The sequence below is a fragment of the Ammospiza caudacuta genome, chromosome 4, assembly GCF_027887145.1.
Source record: "Ammospiza caudacuta isolate bAmmCau1 chromosome 4, bAmmCau1.pri, whole genome shotgun sequence".
Lineage (NCBI taxonomy): Eukaryota > Metazoa > Chordata > Aves > Passeriformes > Passerellidae > Ammospiza > Ammospiza caudacuta.
The window spans coordinates 61,072,631-61,095,630 of record NC_080596.1 but is presented as its reverse complement, the minus strand read 5'-3'; the positions used below and the strand labels follow the sequence as shown (position 1 = coordinate 61,095,630).

General features: G+C 37.9%; 1 protein-coding gene across 1 annotated transcript in view; it reads left to right on the top strand.

Annotated features, from left to right (window-relative positions):
• The first annotated feature begins 101 nt into the window (after positions 1-101).
• The window catches only part of EVC (EvC ciliary complex subunit 1), a 46,347-nt gene continuing 23,448 nt past the window's right edge, over positions 102-23,000 (top strand). Inside the window, exons 1-10 of the mRNA XM_058803994.1 lie at positions 102-185; positions 2,530-2,613; positions 3,131-3,363; positions 4,283-4,367; positions 6,548-6,646; positions 8,782-8,919; positions 10,827-10,985; positions 12,571-12,787; positions 16,341-16,489; positions 19,287-19,385. Of these exons, the coding sequence (XP_058659977.1) occupies positions 174-185; positions 2,530-2,613; positions 3,131-3,363; positions 4,283-4,367; positions 6,548-6,646; positions 8,782-8,919; positions 10,827-10,985; positions 12,571-12,787; positions 16,341-16,489; positions 19,287-19,385 (1,275 nt within the window). The 5' untranslated portion in view covers positions 102-173. The remainder of the gene's footprint in view (positions 186-2,529; positions 2,614-3,130; positions 3,364-4,282; positions 4,368-6,547; positions 6,647-8,781; positions 8,920-10,826; positions 10,986-12,570; positions 12,788-16,340; positions 16,490-19,286; positions 19,386-23,000) is intronic.

Sequence of the window (23,000 nt, the reverse complement as noted above, 5' to 3'; positions counted from 1 at the left end):
TGCCATGGAAGATGTTTCCAGTTAACCTGCCTGATCTCAAGTGTTACATTTTATGTTTTCTCTTGGAATTTCAGAAAGATGATTCTCAGAGACTTCTGGAAAGCTTCAATGCTGATGAAAAAGAGCACACGCTCACGAAAAGTAAAGCAGAACCCTATACAGCAAAAGAGGAGATGGTGCTGGAGGTAAAGCTCTGCTCTTACAGGTGGATCTCCATTTTGCTGCATGTAGCAGTAAGCATGTTCAGGGCCTGCTCCAAATTGTCTCAATTTTAGTGGATTTGGAGAGAGACTTTTAAAAGTGTTCAGAAAAAGTGTAAGATGGAGAGTGGGAGTTGGTTGCTGCTTATGAATGCAACCATTTCGAGCACTTATTCCCCTTATGAATTCCATTTCTCCCGGGGCACTCTTTGGATATTTTAATCAAGATCCCGAGTTCTTTTTGGACAGAGACTTCTTTGCTTTCATCTCTATGTTTTCCTTAGTTTCAAAAGGCTGATGGGATAAATTAACACTATTAACATAAGAAAAAGTTTGTAAGTGCTGAAAGACCACTGTGGTGAGCTGGGATTCAAAGACAATTAGAGAATTTGTGAAAAAAAGTAGAAATATAAAACTAACAACCCACTCTCCATGGAAACATCAAGTAACTTAACTTTTTTTTTAATAATCCCAAAATAAATGGAGAATCAGTCCTACTGTGTAGTCACTATCTTTCACCCAAAGCTGATTTGACTGGTCTTGCTGGAGCTAAAGATTGTGATTTAAGCCTGCTCGTTTAAATACGTGCAGTTCAGCTGACTCATTCAGTCTATTATACATAAATTAAATACATGGGTAAAATGTCAGTCAGAACCAGCCAGTCTAGTGCTTAGCTTGTAACAAGAACTGGTTTCAAGAAAATGTTATTGTTAATATTGAAATTGTTGGTTTAAATCCTGACAGGTAATGAATCTTCATTTCACCTTTGTGATCAGGAGTGGTGACACAACATGCTTGGTCACGTGGCTTGAGTTAAAGTAGAATATTAAAAGAGAGCATGGATTAGGTTATTTTTTGAAGTGTAAATGTTGTGGGAGAGCTTACACAATTTTGCATCTTCATGCTTGTTGCCAGTGTTTTTGAAATGGGATCACAGTCTTTTAAAGGTGATAATTCACAACTCTATCCATTTCCATAACATGGCTCATTTATAAGACATTAAGAGGTAACCTTGTTATTTGAGGGGACTTTCTCCCATCTGTCTGTCTAACTACTGAAATTATATGTATTTTTTTCTACTAATTTATTCTGATTTCCAGAGGCTTTTGCTGTTACTAGCATCAAATTGACATTTTATGAAGAAGCATAAATGGAAAATGCTTTTAATTAGGTTAGAGCACTTCAGAAAAACAGGTATTTTCATTCTGAGACTTTTCACATTACAATAAAACCATAATTACTGTATTAATAATAATTGTGTGTTACTTATGCCTGCTGAGAAGCAGGATGTGTTAGTTCTAGCACTCTGCAATACAGCTTTGCAGCTTTGCCTCCAGTCACTGCAGAGCAGTAGCTCTGTCCACTCCTGTCCCTGCCGGAACTGCTCACCAGGGCAACTTTATCAGAAAACTTTATCAGTAAACCCAAAAAAATGAAAATAAATGGAGATGAAAAAGTGCAATGGTAAAAGTTCAGTGAATTGCATAGTTTGCTCTTCTCTTTCCATTTCCATTTTTAGACTCTATTAGTGCTTTGATATTTCCTAGAAAAAGCTTTATGAAAAACCCTGTGTTTTGACAAATCAGTCTTTCATATGAGAAAACCAAAGGAGATAAAATAGGAAGTCCTAGTGCTTGGATTTACACACATTATCTGCTATTTATAGCCAAACTTTTATTATGCCATACCTAACCTCTCAAAAAAAATTATGATCTCATTGTTCCAGCATATAGAAAAAGGCAGTAGCAGAAAGTCAGATTGTGATACAGAAAATTGTGTGAAAAGAATTCAATATCTATTAAAAGTTATTTGGAAAAACGTTGTTATTTTCTCTAGATTTTGGGTAAGGGTTGTATTATAGAAGTTTTTCCTGGGAAAAAATAATGACTATGTTTTTTTAATTTATTGTTTCTTTATTTAAATTGAAAGACAGAATTTATGGCCATGATGATATCTGTGGAGTTTATTATCCTTCAGTAGTTTTTATTATTAGTCTCATTTGTAAAATCTTTAGCTGTTGCTAATGGTGTGGAGGTAGTGACAAGACACGAAATGAAAATACCTTGCAAATACCAGATACTACCTATTTTCTCCTGGAGAATTAGAAATATTTTGTAGCAGTGATAATGACAAGAGTTCCCTTTTTAAGTTTTCCTGCTTGGAATGAGCCTTATGAGAAGACTTCTTGCACCAAAGCAGGGACAATCAATAAACAGTTATTAATAGGAGCATTTAAGTTGTGTAACAAAAAGGAGCACACAATACTTAAAGTGAATAATTGCCAGATCTGCTGCTGTTCTCAAATGATTTTCTGTTCTTTTCCATACAGGAAGGTGAGTCTCCTCTGAACAGTAACATTGCAGCATTTGCATTAAAGGCAAAAGTGATCTATCCCATCAACCAGAAATTTAGGGTAAGGTTGTAGATTCTACTTGTAAAAATTAATGGCAATCATTCTGTGTCAGAGTAAATTGCAGAGTCAAGTAATGGAAGAAAATTTACTGCCAATCTGCTTAATAGGGACCTTTCCTTTTTTTATAGTCCATTGACTCAGGGCTTATTCTGTAAAGTGTCAGCTGCTTTCAGCTACCCTTCATTGCTGGAACCTGCAATCTTTACATGGTCCAGTCAATTTTCACTGTATTTAAGGGAGCTTGTCTTCCCCTTAACATTAATGGGAGTTGGATCTGTCTAAGGAGCCATAAGAAAAACACCACAAGGATCGGAAAGAGAAAGCATGCACCAAGCAGCTAACTACAACAGAAGAATGCTTTCCTGGGCAATGCAAAAGCCTCTCATGTACATGGAAACACTTTTGCTGTGTATACTGTTTAATTTTTCCCCTAAAAGTAAACACTGAAAATTGATGTGATGTTTATTTCCTTATTGTGTTATATTAATTGACCTTGTGAATTTCCTTTGACTTGTAGCCTCTGGCAGATGGCTCATCCAATCCATCTTTGCATGAGAATCCAAAACAAGCAGTTCTGCCTAATCAAGTGGTGGAAACATCTATGTCAGGCAGCCTGGGATCCCTGAGCCAGGGAGACAAAGAGGACTGCAGCTCCTCCACAACAATCCATTCCACAACAAGTGATGACAGGTTTCAGGCCCGAGCCTTTCTAAAGGTGGCCAGCTTCCCTGAAGTGCTGACATGTGAGAGGTAAGCAGTAAACCTGCCCTTGCTTGGTCAATTCCTGTGTTTTTAGGACAGTCACTAAAGGTGAAAGGCTGGGTATGAATGCACACAGTCACCACATCAGGACAGGATTATCTGCTTATAATTCTAAAAACGTTGTTGGGAGATTAATACATTAAGTTGTTGGAAGTCATCCTGTTCTTTGTGAAATTTTGGGAGTCGGAGCTGGCCAAAAGCTGTCTCATAAAAGGTGTGTCACTGTTAGGATAAGGAGATGTCTTTGTTATGTCTCGTATGCTCTTTCACGTGTGCTGGGGATGGAGCTCTGTGCCCTGTACAATGACATCTCACACTGCAGGTGCCTTGAGAACACTCAGTGTTCTGTTCTCTCTGTTTTAATGGGAACTACTCATGTCTTACTCTGGGAGAACAGTTCCTCTCTGACACTGCTGATGAGCAGGTAGAGTTAATTGAAATGGACTGTACGCTCTGATTTCCTTTCAGCTGCACCAGGGCAAGGTACTCCTAGACGAATACATGTGTCTGCACTCTCATTAGCAAGAGTAACAAAATCATGTTTGTGTCCCAGGAACTGGGAAAGATACCAGCAATGAAGAATGTTTACAAAATATCCACTCTTGCTATGGCTGTTTCAATTTAGAGCCCTGCTTTCCCTGGTTGAATCCACTCATGCCTGTGTTCACCTTGTCTTTTTCTAGAGGAAACTGCAGCGCCAACTTTATTGAAAGCTCTATGTTTGTTTACTTTTACATACAGAAATATTTTCTTAAAAAGGAGGCAATGTAGAAATAAAGTAACTTTACTTCTCTTTTGGGGAAGTGTTTTTTAGGAGGATCTAGTGGTTAAATGAAACATATTATGTTGTCTTTTTGTGTAACTGTCATTTAGATTGCTATAAATGCATTTTTAATCTTTGTTTTAGTTTCGATGTTAAGCTCTGCCTTTGCAGTCTTACTTTACAAGATCTCATGCTTCTTGATACTGAACTCAGAAAAGAAAAAAATGTGGTAGGTACTGATATCTCATTTATAGCTCATTGTTTTGAACATCTTAGTTGAATATTAGCTTAGGAAATAACATAAACAGCTGGCTAGGTGAGATATAGTGCAGCTGAGTTGCTTTTCCACATTATTGACTTTTCTTTCCTCCTACTCTGCATATATATGAGCTTCCTAAGGAAGTGAAATATGATGAAGTATACTGGTCTGGGAAATACCAATATAGCAAATACAAAAAATTGGTTTTAAACATTACTCCAGAGATTAACATACAGCACTTGAGGCTCATAAGAAGAGGTAATAAATTATTTAGTAGGTGAGTTGTCTTAAGGACAAACTTGCTTGTTTGTGTGTTGTGACTCTAAAGACTTAAAGCTTTTGGAATAAAATGGAAAATTCAGTTCATCTCCATCAGTACCATTGTGGTAAGTACAATAGTTCTGAATTTTTATAATTGTAGGATTAAGGTACCATTTAAACCATAGGTAACTACCTGCATCAAGTCACAGCATCCAAAACTGACAAGGAAAAGAAAAGAAAAATAAAATACAATTAAGGTTTTGGGATATTATGGGATATTCAGTAATGATTGTTTGTGGTGCCTAGCCATGATCAGCACCATTACTGCTACTGAGGTTTAGCTACAAATCTGGTAACTACAAATCTGGACATAAAGTCTATAACTTTTCCCCCCACTCTTTTCTTGAGCTTTGTTTAAACAAAATTGGTAATTTCTGTTAGAATTTAATAAATCCACTGAGAATATTTCAAAGGGTGGGATTTTCTGAAGAAATTTCTACACAACCCAAAGGAGGAAACAGGAAAGTAACCCTGGGAAGCAGTTTCTCATCTGATGGATTATCCATATCTAGTTAGATGAGAAAGGGAACTTGTGATCAGATTCCAGAAGGAAATTTAGCTTGATTATAGAAGGTTGAATTTGATATCAAGGTTAATAATCAATTTCTAAGGAAGGTCAGTAGCAACATAGTGATGTAATCACAGAAACACAGAGAAAATGAGCACTTAACATACTTTGTGGCCCGCTAGAAATACCCACAAAGGACTTAGACCTTTAGCTGAATATGTAAATAGCTTTATATTTTTGTCAGAGGCTAAAGCAGGGAAAAAATAAATCAGTCTGAGAATAATTGCTTTCTTTCCCATTCTGCTTTCTCTGATTTCAGTTTTTCTTGGCATGAAGTCTAAGGAAATACATCTTTTTCTATCAGTCTTCTCCCGAACCCTCTTTTTTCTTTCTACTGTATATGATATCTTGGTCCAAAACATTTGCAAGTGAGATCCAAAACATGACTGCCATATGTTTTCCTCTTCTATTGGGCTCTAATTATATTTCCCAGATTTCCCACCTGACATGAGCTTCAATAACTGTTTCTATATGTAAATATGTATGCATTTATGTTTTTATATGTTTTACACAGGGAAGTTCTGCATCATCTTGTTTTCAAGATTATAATGAACAGGCAGGTGGCTGTTAAATTTCATGTATTTTGATTTCCACACTGCAAAATGCTGCAGCAGTTACTAATGAAGTGAATTAACCTTACACTGAAACTCTAATTGAGGGAAGAGGGGAAAAGGTTAAGCAAAAGTTTTCCCAGTGTTAAAAAATCTAAAATGTCTTTTTGAAGACACTAGTATTACAGTTTAAAAAAAGGCGCACAAATGGAAAATAAGTTATTTTCTTGCAAGAGAAGCTAGATAGAACTTGAGATAGTTTCTTTTGTGTCGTATATAAAAATGTTTGATGTATTATGTGGCTGACTACAGTGTAAGTCAGATTAATGAGTCTTTAGTATCTTTTGAATAGTTAATATCTTCCAGTTTAGGGGTTCATTAAACTTTAGAAAAATGGGCTTTGTATTTTCAAGTGATCTGCATTTTATCCAGTCAAGGATAGTTTAAAATGTGTCTGTCTGGTTACAAGGATATATGAGATTATGTGTAACACCATCTTCCAGTATCCCACTGGAGCCAAAACCAGAGAATTTTTACAGTGGAAGTACTGGAGAATTGCTGGTGATAAATCTGTTAATTTATCTGTTGTTTCACTTATGATTCGCTATAATCTCCCTGATTGATTTAAATCAGCAAAAGTTATCACAAAGATGTCCTTACAATGATGAACAGACACTTAACCTGGGTGTTGTTTTCTTCCTTTTAAACAGATGTTTATTCAGATTTTCAAGATATACCTCACAGACTTCCATCGTAAAAAGAAGATTACTGATGGTTTGTTGAAGAAGATCCTTTTAAATCAGGAAAATGTAAGTGGGTTTGTTGGTTAGTACTTAAGACCATACAAAATAAGAGTTAATTTTATTACTACAGCAGGCCATTTCACCTACTCCTTTTTAACAGCCATGTCATTGTAATCCATTTCTGAAGAAAATGCAAAGAAACTCCCTTGTTAGTTGATTTTCTACATTAGCTTGTATGCTTTTCCTCCTTGTTGCTGTATGAAGTGATCTACGTAATCTGCTAAAGATAAACTGTTTTGTAGTTGAATCCATTTAAACAGAACATTTTGAACCCTATTCACTCAGATTTAATAATTTCTAATTACCAGGGGCTTTGTTTGGTCCCAGGTATCTTGCTGATAATAAAATAGCAGGAAATAAAGTAGCAGTATGACGCTCAAGGCTTTCATCAGGGAAAAATATACTTATTTTCCTCATCATGCTTTTTTCTTTCATGTACTTGGATCATAGTCTGTATGCCACTTCTGAACTGGAAGATATATATTGACAGTCAATGTGTTTCAGGTAGAGTCACAGGACTATTGTCAAGGTTATTAGAAGGAGCAAAAAGCTTTACAAATCTATAGAAAATAGGAGAGCTATTGGTTCTACTTTCCAGTTTAGAGTCACAGAAAAATCTGGATTGAGAAGCCTATCTTGAGATTGGCCCAGCCTTCTGTAGGAAGCTTTGTCTTAGGTAAGGTTATCCAGTGCCCTGCCAGTCCAAGTCTTGAATGTTTGAACTGAGAGCAGCCTAATCAAGCAGCAATTATGCTTTTCTTACATGTAGATGGAATTTCCCATCTGGGCATTTGTCTATCAGCTCATAAGCTTTAGTTGTTGTGCAGTCTCACAATCTGTGAATTACTATAAGAATTTCTGTAGTTGTACCCTGTGATTTATATCAGAAGGTATTTTGCCTTAAAGCACTCTTCTGCCTTAAATCCTCAGGTTTAGTATTAAAGCTTATTGTATTTACTGGATGAAAAGTGAGATTAGATGAGCAAAATCCTTTTACTGGTGGTCTTCTGGTAATGATTTCAAATTATAAACAGAGCTGATCTAGAATAGGCATGTTTCCTGATAGAACCTAATCCTCAGTGAAGTTTGATGGCATCAGTGTCCTCATGCTCCTAAGATGCTGCAAGACAAGGACTAAATCCAAATAATTAGATGCAATAATTGCCAGAGAAGTCCAGTTGTTTAAGGGCCAGTATGGGTTTTCTGTGTCCTATATGATGGAGAGGAAGATCTTGTAAACCTGACAGTCTTAGAGGGGAGATATCATGCAAGGAAAAAGGCTGGTTATGACCACCATGTAAAAGAGATGTTGCAAGTTTTATTGCAGACAGCCTTTTCCACTTTTAATTCTGCATCATAAAAATTCATGGGATTTTGATGAAATTGTTAGTGAAGCTTGTCAAACTCTACTTACATTTATTTAAGGCATAAAGGTATCAAGCTAATGCATTGATAGCCAAAAGTGGATGGTGTTAGAAGTCAGTGCTTGCTATGTAAGGCACGTTGCAGTGAAGGAAGAGTCACCCTTTTCACTATCAGCTTACTAGGCAATGGCAGCAGACTAGTCAGCAACATCAGCTTTCTTAACAAATCACCCTGGTTTCTAAAGGACTGAAAAAATGTGCATCCTCATGTAATTATGTATAATTTGTCCCTTATGAGCATTACAGGTGTGTTCATCCATGTGTGTTCATCCAGCACTCTGCAGGAATCACTATCTGATTATCACCTGGATACTTACCTGAGCTTTTAAACACAGCCTGTACACTCATAGCTGCCATTTAAGATGGGGCACATGCATTAAAATAAAAATATTGCTAGATAGATTGTAGGGATTGTTAGTGTAAAAGCTCTTGAAGCAGTGTTTACTAATGAATTCAGCAGAGATGGATTATGGTCTTGACTGTACTTCCATCCTAGTGGAAATGTATGTATTTGTATTAAGTTTATTTCAGAGCTGCCATATATCTGGAGATATCCTTGCTTGCTACAGAGCGTGCATTACCATGAACAGAACTTTCTGAACACTCCTGTTCAGCTTCTTAGCCATGAGCCAGAACTGCCATACAGATTCACTCCCAAATTTAGAAGTTATGTCTGTTTTTCTGCTTAAGAAATCACTTGAATTTTTTTTCCCCCAGGATTTTGAAGAATTACAGAAACAACTTGACTCTAGACTCCAGAATACTGAAATGTCAGGAGCCCATAACTCAGAGTTCCAAACTCTGGAAGACCTGGAAAGGAGGGAAAGGGAATATTCCGAGCATGTAATAGATAATGTAACTATCTAATTTTTTCTAAAATTTTATTTTAATGTTATTCTTTTGGTGGGGAGTTCTTTAGGGCAATGGTTTTGTTGAGTAGTCCCCAGTTAGTATTTTATATGTGTCCTGAAAATATTTTTACTTTGCCCCAGCAAAATATTTCCAGCTCCCTTTGGGTGTCAGTATGTTTTTATAAATAAAACATTTTTATGCTTTTTTAAAACACTACTGTTTTATCAGCTGAGAAACCTCTGGAGCTTGTATGAGGATAAGATTTATTTCAAGCCTATATATAGCCTGACTTTTAGGAATGTTATCCTCTCCCCTTGCTTTTGTCAATCCCTGTAACTGAGTAAGGGAGTAATAAGAGCCTACAATATTTTTCCAGCAGAAAGAAGTACTAAAACTGTAGTTGCTGGGCAATGTTTTAGTATGTTTTGTGCATTTGCTAAAGCAAAGCCTTTTTTTTTAGCAGCTTTCCACATGAGAATATATTTACATTTTTTGATGTGAAAATACCATTTGATAGCAGGCATATGTTTTTTTTTTTCTCTAAAGTAGGTTCACTGTGTCAGTCTAGATTCAGGCTAGAAAACTGGAGGTTAAGAACATTCTATGTCCTATTCTCCAGTAAACTGAGTAATATTCTTCCCATTCCTGTTTTTGAAGTTTGAGCAAATTGACTGCTGATGAAAATGAGAGAGTGACAGCTCTGTGAGCTGCCTGTGCTGATTGACTGTGGCACTTCAGCCCTGGACCAAACAGCCCATCACCTCAGCCTTGGGCCCATTTCATACAGGAGTTAACATTTTTTAATGCCTGGTGCTTAAGTGCTTCACTGGGAATTTTCTCTGCTTTCCCTGAGCCCTTCACTTTATAGTGGAAATCCTGGTAACATTGGAACATCTGTGTCAACTTTCTTTTGTACTTTAACTTTGCTCAGAGGAAAAATGCTTGTTTAGAGTTTTCCAGCGTTAGTCATGTAAAAATAATTGCTGGCAACCTTGCTGAGGAACATGAGGCATTTATTCACCAGCAGTGATCATCCTTCAGTGGCTCTGTCACTCTTGTGCCTGCAGATGCTTTTCGTTGTACTGAAAATAGTTTCCCTCTATGCAGATTTGTATAGCTCAGTACCTTGAACTAATCCAGTCTTCCTCTGAGAATATAAAGGGATTTTTGCCATACTCACAGATGCCATAATCACGTTTTTCCCCCCAGAATTCATGGGTACTTAATAGAAATTGTGGTGATGGATGCATTTTTTACCTTCATGTGTACGAGTAATCCCACAGAGCACAGAATATTGACAGTGTGCACAGTCTTGTTTATTGAATCAGAACCTAAAACTAGGGATTGTCCATATAATAATCTATTAGAATTGGCACATACACTGTGCTGACATAAAGTATTTAATTCAGCAAAGTGCTTATGTAGCATCTAGCTGTGAAAGGCTTTGATGGTGTAAAACAGTAATAATTTTCAGTTTTTCTTTTTTTTAATAAAAATGTTGTTTGACTAGAATACCTGTTCCTACAGCTAAATAAACTTCCCAGAATGAAAGGGATGCAGTTTGTCTTCTAGGTTTTTACCATCAATACTAAGAACATTATAGGCTCTTATAGATGCAATATGTAGAGAATTAACAAATTCTTAGCTAGTTAAAAAGAATTACTACAGTTATTTTAAATAGTCAGGTTTGACCTAAGGGTTAGGTGCCACCACCAATATATTATGTATATTTTTTATATATATAAAATACCTATTAGTCTCTTTATCTTTGCAAATTGTTCAATATAACTAATACTGAGAGCTGTCTGTGACTTGTCTTTCAGTAGACTCATATGTATGCCTCTTTCTGGAATGAAATACCAGATGATTAATGAGGGAACATGGGTTGTTTTTTGATTCATATTCCACAGATGGAAGCCTTCTGGAAGCAGACTGACAAAGCCCAGCAGGATTTTTTGGACCAATCAAAATGCTCAAGTGCCAAAGCCACAAAGATAATGATGGATCTGACTGAGAAGATGATTGCAGTAGAAAGCTTGTTAAGTGAATCTCAAGACTTGCAGGCGATGGTAAAGTAAAAAAGAAATAAAAGTTGAAACAGATTTAGTCAATATGAGCAGAAAGAATTATGTCAGTGCAGAGTCTGTCAGTCCTGCCTCAGAAGTGATGTAGACTGCTTAATCCAGTTGTCTCTTTGAGCTTTATTGCTGAGAGCTCAACTTCCATTGCACTTTAGGAAGATTCATAGGAGGGTGACCTCTCTGTATTTGAGTTCTAACTCTCAGAATACCATTTAGGTAGTCATAAGGACAAAGTATTATTAATGCAGATGGTGAATCAGGAGTGAGAGCTTAAGATCCAATGGATGGAGAATTGTTACTGTGGGCATTACAAAATTTCATTTTCTTTAAAAATATGTATTTCACTTTGACTGACAAATCCTAATTTAAATTTGAGGGTGATTCTGTGTGTTCAGTGACTTCAGTTTGAATTGAAAATTCTTATCAGCTCTTAGGAATATGGTCTGAAGAGGGAAAACTGCGTTCATAAATGCACCCACACTGTGCTTTATGTTGTGTTAAATCTTAACAGATCCTTCCTTGTTTATTGCACAGGATGTGCTGAAAGAGTTATATGTAATTTATAGATTAACATACAATTGGAATCACTGCATTTATTAGTAATTTGGTGTATAAACAGATGCAGTAATTATTAGCTTGTTTGTTTTGCATTGGAGCAGCTCAGTAGACTGAGCTGGCCAGGTATGAAAAAGCCTTTGCTGGTTGTCACACATGACCCAAACTGGGCTGCTGCACAGTAAGTTCCTCAGATGGGAAAACTGCAGATAAGATAATCTGGATACAGATACAGGAGATATTCCTGCCTGAAGTCACTACTGATGATGCTCAAATCTCATTGCAGAGGTCATTGTAGGTACATCTCTATTAATTACAGTAAGTCAGAGAATCATAGAATCATTTGGTTTGGAAAAGAGCCCTGAGATCGAGTCCAGCTGTTAACTTAGTACAGCATTGTCAAACTCTTTCTAACCTTGCAGCATTGCTTAAAACAGCTGCACTTTCACCCAGGAAATCTTTCCTTACTGTGATCTAGGGCTACTTCTTTAATAGTGCAATGAAAGCTGCTGGGCAGTAGGCAATTATAGTAATTTTTAGTATATGTATTGAACTCTGTCTGACTGTGTATTTGAAGGAATCACAGCATTATCTGAATCAGGTATGTGTCCTCATTTCAAAATGAGAACCTTTACTGGTGTGCCATATAGTATCTTGAAAAGAGGTCCAGGACTTCCATATTGTCTTCTGTCCATCTATCCTCCTTGAGTATTTAACTTTTTTTCTGCAAAGCTGTTATTATCTTTTCCAGACTTAATGTCTTCTTGACAGCTGCAAGTAATGAAAAGCACCAATAATTTTAGATTAGCTCTTGCAACTGCACATGCAATAAACCTACTGCTAGCCTGCACTGATCAAGACTTTCAGAAGTATTTAAGTACATGAAGATGGTTATTCACATGGTTTTGAGAAGCCTCAGTGGTTTTCTTTGTGATTTGGGAATCAATAGTTCAATGAAAGGAAAGCACAACCAAAGATACAATCTTGGTTTCTAAGCAAGACTTTATGTTTGGTTTAGGACATTCAGAAAAGGTTATTCAGCTGGGAGCTTATGGTGAAAATGATTGATTCACTGAAGTCCTCTATACCAGAAGAGTGTAAGGGCAGATTAAATACTGTGTCAAACATTCTGGACCACTTAACTGTAAAGAACAATCTTTCAGTCCGACAAAAGGAAGAGCTTCTAACAGACCTGCACAAGGCCTTCTGGGAACAGCTGGCACATTACAGTAATGGTGAGTACCTAGACTGGAGCTCGTGACTTACATGAATTCTCATGTTTTAAAGAGTAAAAAAAAAGGGCAACTTCAGCTGTATATACCTCTCTATTTTACAAAGATACTAATGAATTGACCAGGATCAGTTTTATCTGGAGGGTGAATGTTTGGAATGGGAACTTTGACTTCAGGCCTTTTATGTCTTGTTCCAGGTATTACTAGGTACTTACTCCATAGTTCACATAATCTAATTCCATTAATTTGTGATATTTCTCCATTTACTATTCACTTGGCATTGCTGGTCATACTGGATGACATAAGACACTGTCTTAGGATTCCTTGGTAGCATGTAAAGCCAGAAGCAGTTGTGCTATATACAAAGCAGTTGTGCTATCACTTTTCTGAAAAGATAGTGTTAAAGCTTAAGATCTTCCTATAAATCTCTCTTTTCTTATCAGACTATAATACTTCCAAAATGAAGTATTTCCTCTTCCTTTCACACCTCTTCATATTGCCTATCTGAAAAGTATACAGTCATATTAAAGTCTCAGCTGACTGACCCACTGATTTAAGGTTCTCCCTGTGCCATTTTGTATGTTACCTAACGCCCAGTGTTGAAAAATATAGTCCTATCTTCTCTGATAGGTGCTGTTTCAGGGCTCAGTGCCTCCCTTCAGCACTCACAGCAAATAATGGTAAACATTTAGTCAGAAGGAAAATAATGAAAACCAACACAATTTCCAGAACCATTTCTGCTATTTTTGAACGCATTTAAAGAAAATTGTCATAGCAAAATGGCATTAGGTTTAGAGTTCAGTGAACTGAATAGTCAGAATGAATGCAGTCTTGTTGCAGTACATTCTTGCTGCAGTGCTGTTCACTCACTTTGGGCCCAGTGGTGATAATTTGTGCCTTATCTCACGGTTATAAATTCACAGAATCCCAAAATGGTTAAGGTTGAAAGAACTTCTGGGGGTTGTATGGTCCACCCTGTCTGCTTAAGCAGGTTGAGCTGCTGTTGGTTGCCCAGGATCATGTTCAGACAGTTTCTCTCTCCAAGAATGGAGACTCCACCTGGGCCACCTGTCCCAGTGCTCAGTCATCCTCATGGTAAAAGGAACCTCCTGAGTTTCAGTTTCTGGCAGCTGTCTTTGGTCCTTTTGTTGGGCACAACAGAAAAGAATGGCTCTGTCTTCTTTGTACCCACTCTACAGGTGTTTCTATACTCAGGTTTATATACTTAATATGCTGAGATGCCCCCTAAGCCTTCTCTTCTCCAGGCTGAGCAGCCCCAGCTCTCTGAGCTTTGTCTCATAGGGGACATGCTCCAGTCCATTCACCCTTGTGGCCCTTTGTTGAATTCTCTTCAGGATCTCCATGTCTCCCTTGTACTTGGCTGTGGAGCGCAGAACTCAACACAGCACTCCAGGTGTGGCCTAGCCAGAGCTGAATGGAGGGAAAGGATCCCCTCCCTTTAGCTGCTGGTTTATGTTCAACCTGGTGTCCACCAGAACCCCAGGTCCTTTCCTGCCAAGCTGCTTTCCATCTGGACAGTCCCCATCATGTGCTTGTGCCTGGGGTTTTTCCTCCCCAAGGGCAGCACTTTTCATTTCCCATTGTTAAACTGCAGGAGATTTGCATCTGCCCATTTCTCCAGCTTGACAAGTGCCCTGTGGATGGAGGTACAAGCATGTGTGGTGTATCAGCCACTCCTCCCATTTTTTGTGACCTCTGCAGACTTGCTAAATTTGCACTCTGCTCCATCATCCAGGTTATTAATGAACCTACTGAGCAGAATTGCATTCAGTATTGAGCCCTGTAAGTGCTGGCTTCCAGGTGGACTTTGAGCAAGTTTTCAGTCCATCTTCCTGCTCATCCATCCTCTTCTCTGTGAGGATCTGTCAGGAGACTGCATTGAAAACCTGCCTGAAGTCAGGGTAGCCAATATCTACCACTCTCCTGTCATCTACTGAGCCAATTATTTAATCACAGAAAGTGCTGCAGACTTGATCCTCTTTCAGAGCATCTAGCTGTGTGAACAGTTTGCTGATATTCACAAATACATGCATATTGTGATATAGTTTCTTTCATGGATACTTGTTTCTAAAACTGTCTGTGCCTAGTTCATAGTTTTCACATAGGTTCAGCCACCAACATTCTTTAAGCATAAATGGTTGTCTCTGGATGATTTTTTTCCTTCTTTTTGTCAATTTTCCCTTTTTCCTAAGCAAAAATACCTCTGTCAAGGTCTTTAATTTATGCAAAGTAGGTTTTTATAGTTATATATAGCTACATATTACAGCTGGTATGGCCTGTGCAGAAGAACATTATCAACCTCCTGGTTTTAGATAGAAATGAAATGTGCTTTAAAAAAAATTATCTGGAGTGCAGCATTTATTCCAATAGAGCCTTATGTTGACCTTTCTTATGAGCTTCTAAATACAAAATTTAAACTGTACCTATAATTCACAGAGTACAAAGCCAGCAAGACTGTGCTCCTAGGGTGCAAAATAAGGAAGTATTAAAGAATCAATAGTGTTTAAAAGTAAAACACTGCTACATTTATTTAAGTGATATTTTCATTACAGGCTTTTGGTGCACCTTCAAGTGTTCTGTCAGTGCATCATCAGCCTGTGGATAAACACAATAAATTAGCATGGAGAATAAATAACATTCCTGGTGCTGCAGTACTGTGCTCCTTTTGTTTCTCTACAAAATAATTTCTTGTAGTTAAAGCAGCTTGGTGTAGTGGCAGCACAGCAGCCACAGGTAACAGGTTCATTTGCATCCCCTTTTAGCTGCTTGTGTCAGGAGTGAAGTACTGCTCTGGGGCAAGGTAACTGAGGGAAATTAGTAAAATTTTTCTTAGGTGGACGGGCAATGAGACATGAAGTGGCAGAACATTTAAAGCAGTGATGGCACTCAGCAACCCAGGATGCAAATAGCCTTGTTAATATATGTATCACTTGGAGCTACAGGGGGAATGAAGTGGGGAGGAATTTGGTCCCAAATAGGTCCCATTAGTAGCACAAAATTGGAGGGACCTTGACAACTTTTACTGCAGGTTCTTGCATGAGTCACTTTAGAAGTCTGGTGTTTATGGGCTGCATGCCAGTTCAAACTAATCTGAACTAGCACTGCTTTAGACCTTTTCTCCCCACCATATGTTACTGCCCCTGTCCTTGCAGCAGCATTTGCATATCTTCAATTAGGTAATGAGACACTTACTGACCTTCCTGAAGCAGGAGGGGGAGGTTTGGGGTGCTGCATGAGGCAATCTGTTTCTTGGACTAACACACTGCCTTTGCATAAACAGCAGCACCAGTGAAAGGGAGGGTGCAGGATGGTAGCAGTCCAAAAACCTGATAGATTTAAGTGCCATGTAACAATTTAGAAGTTCACATGTAAAAAGGCTATCGGAGTAAGAAGCAAATTTCAAATCTTGCATGGTGATTACTTGCCTATTTCGCTCACTAACAGATCTCCACGAGCTTATGTTGTGTGACAGCAGCAGATGCTGCTTTCTCCCTGTGGAGTTGTGGTGCCTAATTGTTTGTGGTTGATGTTCCAGAGTGCATGCAGCAAAGTAAAGAGCTGATCTGGAAACGCCTGGAGTGCCGTGCCAAGAAGAAGGAAGAGTTCAAACGCAGACAGGAAGCTGAACAAAGGAGTCTCCTTAGCAAAACTTTTCTTACTGAAGATGTTCATCATTTTCTCAAGGTGAACAAGTAAAAGCTTATTTTCCCTGTTCTGTTAGTTTTTAAAGCCAAATGTATTGCAGATTTCTCCCAGTTCTGTAAAATTGGGAATTTTGTGTCCTTGTGAGAATCCTGTGTGGTAGCATAGGTGAACAGGGTCAGAGCCCCTGTTGCCATGGCTGTTCCTGCAGTGTTGGTGGTGTTGCTTTGGAAGAGAATGCCAATGGGGTTAATGCAAAATTATATGTTTCCTGGAAAACATGTTTTGCTTTGCTCTACTGTGTGTTTGCTTCAAGATAGGAAATACCTGGAGGAAAGTACCTAGCCTGCATTACAGAAGAAAACAGTCTGCACTGATCTAATTGCTTTTCTATGAGTGAGGTTACTGAGGCTCAAAAGATTTACCAAATTTCAGGGAAGTAGAGGAAAAACTAATTATGATCTCTGGCAGGATGCCTTAGAGAAGGTTTGCAGCTGATAATTTAATATGGTACACAATGGCCAGTGTAATGTTTTCGTGCTCATATTTTCTATAGAGATTTGTTGTTATTGTTCCAAATGAATATACAAAATCAGAGTTCTTAGCTGTAAATGCTGAGAGCTGCAGAATTCAAGTAACTGCTGAGAATTGCAAACCCAGGTTATTAAGAATTAAAAAAAAAATCAATACTCAATTTTCATGAAAATAAATAATTTAAGGTGAAAGTGGTTACATCCAGCAGCATTAAACTTTTGATGAAATCTAATAACTTAGATAAAATTATTGTATGAGAAGACCCAGATTCCAACTGCAGCAATCTATCAGAATTTATTGGTCTTAACATTGCAATTTTGCACCATGGGGCCATATTCTTTAATTATATTGTATGACTTGGATAAAGCAGTTACTATTTCTGTATGCACTCCTGCCTGGCACCACCCCACTCCAAAACAAGTAGAGCATTTTTTACACCTTTGACTTTACATAAAACCAAACTTGAGACAAATAATTCTGTCACACATTTTTGTAGCCAGTGTGCACTTGTGAATGTATTTTCCTTTTAGACATCATTGGACACTCTTGCACACATCCAAGATTCATTGAACAAAGCTTAAAAATTTTGCTGTAAGACCTCTTCCCTACAAAGGTAGAGCCACACAGCTTTCTGTAAGAGATGCTCTGTTCTGTACACCTGATGGGCAGATCATTAGTCTAGAGTTTAACTAAGCATGCTCAACAGCTTTCTGATAGGCTGAGCAGGGAGGGGCAGCTTGCACTTCATGCTCCAGGACAGAACACAGCTAAGTTTTAGGATTATGAAATGCCTATGTACAAATTAAGAAAGTCAGAAATGTAATTCTTTCTGCTACACAGTGGGAGAGTCTTTTGTCCCAGAACAGATGGGGTCTTAAGTGCAGAAACTCTTCAAAGAAAAAGAAAAATTTGTACCTGCAGCTCCCATGATTTGACTTAAATAGTTAAAAATAACTTAAATAGTCCAGTAATTATTTTGTGAGAACAATCCATTTGGCTCTGAGGAGCTATTTTAAGTTTGTTTCATAATTTCACAGCCATCCCAACAGTGAAGGAATTGGTTGCAAAGCCTCACCATGAGCCCAGAGCTCAAAAACACTTCTTTCCTCTCCGCCTTCACCTCATCAAGGGCTCACACCACCATGGTAGCAGCCTTGCCACTAACTGACCTTTCTGCTGAATTTTAAGTGGTTGCCGATTATGATGGTGGATTTTGCAATAAGCTTCATTCACATCAGATTGCTCTGAACACAAGTGTGGTGGTAACAATTGAGTTGCTGCAAATCTGATTTTTTTATGACAGAATGAGATATATAGTAAAAGTTAGAGTTCCTATATCATTCTTTCTCCATCTATGTTTCTGTTGGAAAAGGAGTTTAATTTTGTCTTTTACTGCAGAGAATACAGGAATGATCAATGAAGAACACAAACCATAAAGCGTCAGTTACAGTAATCAGTAATGGCTCTGCCTACCCATGGTGGAAATACAAGTTATAGCAGTTAATTGGTCAACTTCTTTCATAAAGTGTGACTCCATGAAATGTGTGAACTTTCAAGTCTATCTCTACAAGAATGCTGAAGCATTTATGGGCCCTTTGGTCCTCTTTAGAAGAGCTCTATTGACATACCTAATGAAAAAAGACATATTTACCATGGGAGTTATAGGGAGCACTTGGCAGATTAAATCAAAATATGGAATATTTATGTATAATGCTATTCATTAGTCTATAGATTGAGGCAGTCTCTGTCTGTGAAATATAATTTTCCATGAGCCTGCCAACACGGTCACCGTCCTTACATGAAGAAAAAAATTACTTCTCTCTTAAAACTCTGACCAAGGACTAAGTCAGGGCCAAATCATAGATCAGCCTTTTAGGAACCACCATGGGACATGGTGACCAACCCCAGTGCAAAATCCCTGCACAGTGTGATACAGCTGCCACTCAGGTGTCTCAGGATGACGTCAGATGGCTGTTCTGCACCTTGTAGTAATGGCTATGATGTAGTGATATTCATACACTGGAAAGCAGGTTTCAAGTCAGATCATTTCACATATTTTGTAGTAGTATTTACATACTATTTAACCCCATATTGCTGAGGCTAAGAAATTTTATACTCAAGACTGGAAAAGCTCAAATTAAGGTGGTAAGGCAAGTTCCATTTCCCTCTGAGCTGCGGTTCCAGGTAAACAATTACTGTTGTAGTGATACGTGGGAAGAACATCAAGGAGGAAAAGGGAAGGATCATAAGGAAACTATTAAGATCTTTTCAGCTATTTAAATACACCTACTGTGTTTCTTTTTAGGCTTACCATGGGCTGCTGGAGAAACACAGGCAAGCACTGTGGAATCTGGAGGAGGAGGATGACTGTGAGAGCACAGAGGCTGTTGCTAATGTCTACAAGGTGCCACTTCTAATGATAAATGTCATTTGCTAAATTAATTTTGAAGATTACCTAACCCCACTAAAGGCCTTGGGGTAAGATTGGGGAATTGCAGGAAGGATCACCTCCAGGAATTACAGCTCCAGAAGGCTAGGCTGACAAAGCAGAAGATGGAGTCAGGACAGTCTTCCATATTAGCTTACCTTTTCCATTATCTTCCCAAAACACTGTTTCCTAACTTCTTATTAGTCAGAAAATGTCTGCATGGTCTGCCAAAACATGCTGCCCAGGTGGCTGACAAGGCTGCAGTAGTGTTGAGAGCATACAATGTCATTACTACGGGAGGGAGATTTCATTTATGTGGCATAATTATCTTTTCTGCACTGTTGCTGGATGATACTGTTCTAAGTGAACTTCACTACATCTCCAAACACAATCTTTTCATTCATTTCTCACAGAAATTTTTTTTTAATTCTAGTTAGTTCCCTGAAATAGGTTCAGATATTTGGTGTAAGTAATATTTTTATGCTTCCTTTTCTTACTGATTTGGAAAATTCCAGATGCTTCATGCTTTTGCATCATCTTTAATTATTTTCTGTCTATGCAGAATAAATATGATAATATGACCTGTCTGGTGAAGCTCAAAACCATGGTCAGTAGTGACCCTTAATTAGGCTGGAACTAATCACTTTCAGCTCAACAGGATCCTTGTCATGATTAATTATGACCAGATAGGGATATTCTGGAAACTTGTGGTCCCTATCACATACAGCTAATATAACCATACAATCTCAGTTAGCAGTAGTCCACATGCACTTTTTCAAATTCATTTGATAAAAAAATAAAGCCAGTGAATCAGAGGAGATAAATGTACAAAGCTGTGTAATATAAGAAAAATCAACATATTTGCTGATATTACTGTACTCAGTTCATGATCCATAGTTACTAACTTCTCCATCCCCTTCCTCAATTCATGTGAAGTCTGTAGACTAAACAATTTTTTTTGTTTTATCTTACAGAGTTCCTCCTCATTTGTGAAATTATATTGCTTTCCTTTATTTTGTACTCTAGTTACACTAAGACAGGACTGAAAATCTTATTTCTTTCAGTAATAAGCTAAGTTTTCTTTCCCACTAAAGAAAAATAGGTTTGGATAAAATAAGTTTTTCTAGAATTGCCAGGTTGCCAGGAGAACTGCACAAACTTGAACTCTGCCAGTTCACCGAGCTCTAGGCCATTATATTCCATATTACAGCTGCTCTCCTATGACTGGACCCAAACACTGCCAGACATGAAAAACTGCAGATACTGTGATCCAACTGGCATCTGTTAAATGAGCATCCACAAATCTTTATTCCACTTTCTTTTTTCTGCAATAAAACATTTTTACTGTGATATTTCATATAATGAGTAACTACACTTTCTCCCCTTAACCCCAAATACAGATCCTATGAACTGTTTTAAGAGAGGAGGCTGCTTTTGAATATACCTAATAAGCTAGGAAGAAGAGATAATACAAATGGGCATAGCCCCACTGAAGTTAAATGGGGCTGTGCTGACTTCTGCAGCTAAGGGCATTGCAGTGGTTGCATGTTTTCCATAACCAGGGGCATAAAAGCAAAAGTGGGCTTGCTGTTTTAGGAAGTGCAGCATGTACAAGCACAAATCTTTCCCTGGGCAGCAGAACTTTGCCTCTTCACTTATTTGCTCCAGGTTTGTTATAGGAAGAAGCTGCTGCTGCTGTTGGGAGAGGCAAGGCAGCGATGGGAAGATGAGAGGGATTTGGGATCCTCCCCAGTGCAGTTGTGTGGCTGCAGCTCAAGTAGAGTTGAATAAGTAGGCATTAACTAATTCTCATTGCTTGGGTACCAGCCAGCCTCACATGGGAGCAGTCAGCTCTGTGCTACACACCTATGTCCCCACTGGGTTTGCACCATAGTCCTGTGTAGAACCAGCTAGTTTGGGCATTTGTGTAAACACTGCAAAGCCTGATGTTGCCTTTCCACTGGATCTGCACTCCCTGAAGCTTAACTGACAGTCATTTGCCTTGCAAATGGAGAAGCTGAAACATGATCTCAATGCAAAAGGTGATGTTAAAATATAAGAAAGAGGTCACCATGTGGCTGGGGAGCCAGTGAGTACTCTCAGGACAGAAGAAAAGTCGCTACTAACCTCTAAGTGCCACTCCCTTGTGGAAGATGCTTAGCTTGTTCTCACAGTGCTCTTCTAAGCCCTTATCAAATTTCTATGCCTTTTCCATTTTTTCATTTTTCGCCCTTTAAACAGATCAAGATAGATTTATATAACCCCCTAGCACTAGGGAAGTCTGTAGTGCTACAGTACATGGAAGAATTATCCAAATTGGTGAATAAATATGTAAAAATTCAATGATCTGGAAGCTGAGTGTGTTTGCATAGAATAATTGAGTAGGTTTGTTTTGTGTATGCATGAATAAATCAATTAAAATGATTTAACCAAGGTCAGTGGAATCTGTTGATGCCTGAGTGAATGAATGAGTTACATTTGGAGGATAGTGTAGGACTTTTCAGCCACACTAGTGGATTAAAAGAGTGTGCTGTAGGTGAATAGTCAGTGTCGAGACACAGGTTCCATAACTAGTTTTTGAAATGTGTGTTGAAGAATGAGGGGAAATGATTTTGATTATCGCAGTATATCATAACTGAAGGAAAAATTGTGCAAAGATAATTGAATGGATCAGTTTAATATTTTCATGAACAGGATCTGCACAGTTATCCTGTATGCAAGAGATTTTGTGCTGTTTTAACCATAATTTTCCATTACATGTTAGCAATAACACACCACCCACCCCACTCCCTGCCCCCTATGTCAATCCAGTCTCAAGTTTAACATATCAGATAATCACCAACATTTAATATTTTCCCTCTTTTTTCTTTTGGCTGTTGTTGTTGTTTTTGTGTGAACGACCTGTGTATTTCAGTAGGGAAAAGAGAAGTGAAGAGGTTGGGGGATAACACTACTATTAAGAAAATAGACATGCAGATTGCACAAAGGAAATCAATTTACAGCTAGTAATGTACTAGTAATTAACCATTACATAGTACATGGTAAGATAGGTCTTTTTCTTCTGCCTTAATTTCAAAACCATAAAAGCACTATTTATTGTCATTTATAATTCCCCTTTGCTGATAGCCATTCACCAGAATGTTATTTAATTTGGCTTGGGAATAAAATGCATAAAAATTTAGACCAAAAGCTATTGAGTCATGAGTGTTATCAATGAGCAAGGCAGTAGATATTTTTTGTATAAGTAGACATAAATGTGACTTTGAGGAAAAGGGTTTGATTTTGTCTGCTGTTAATAAAAGGGAGAAAAAATATTTTTGACAAGATAAAAAGCGGAGATTCTCAGAGACTTACTCTTTCAATAGTTTCCTTATGTAATTTTGTTAATATGAGATATGGTTGGGGATGCTGGACTGCATTTTTGGGTACCAAGAGCTGGCATCTTTTTAGAGGGAATCAGTCAGTTTGTCTCAGGTGGAAATCCCTATCAAGAGACCTCCACCTCAAAAGCTCACTTTTGAAATTTTTGCCCTGTAACTTACTCCAAAAATACAGGATCATCTGATAGATTAAATCTCTGAGCTCATACCA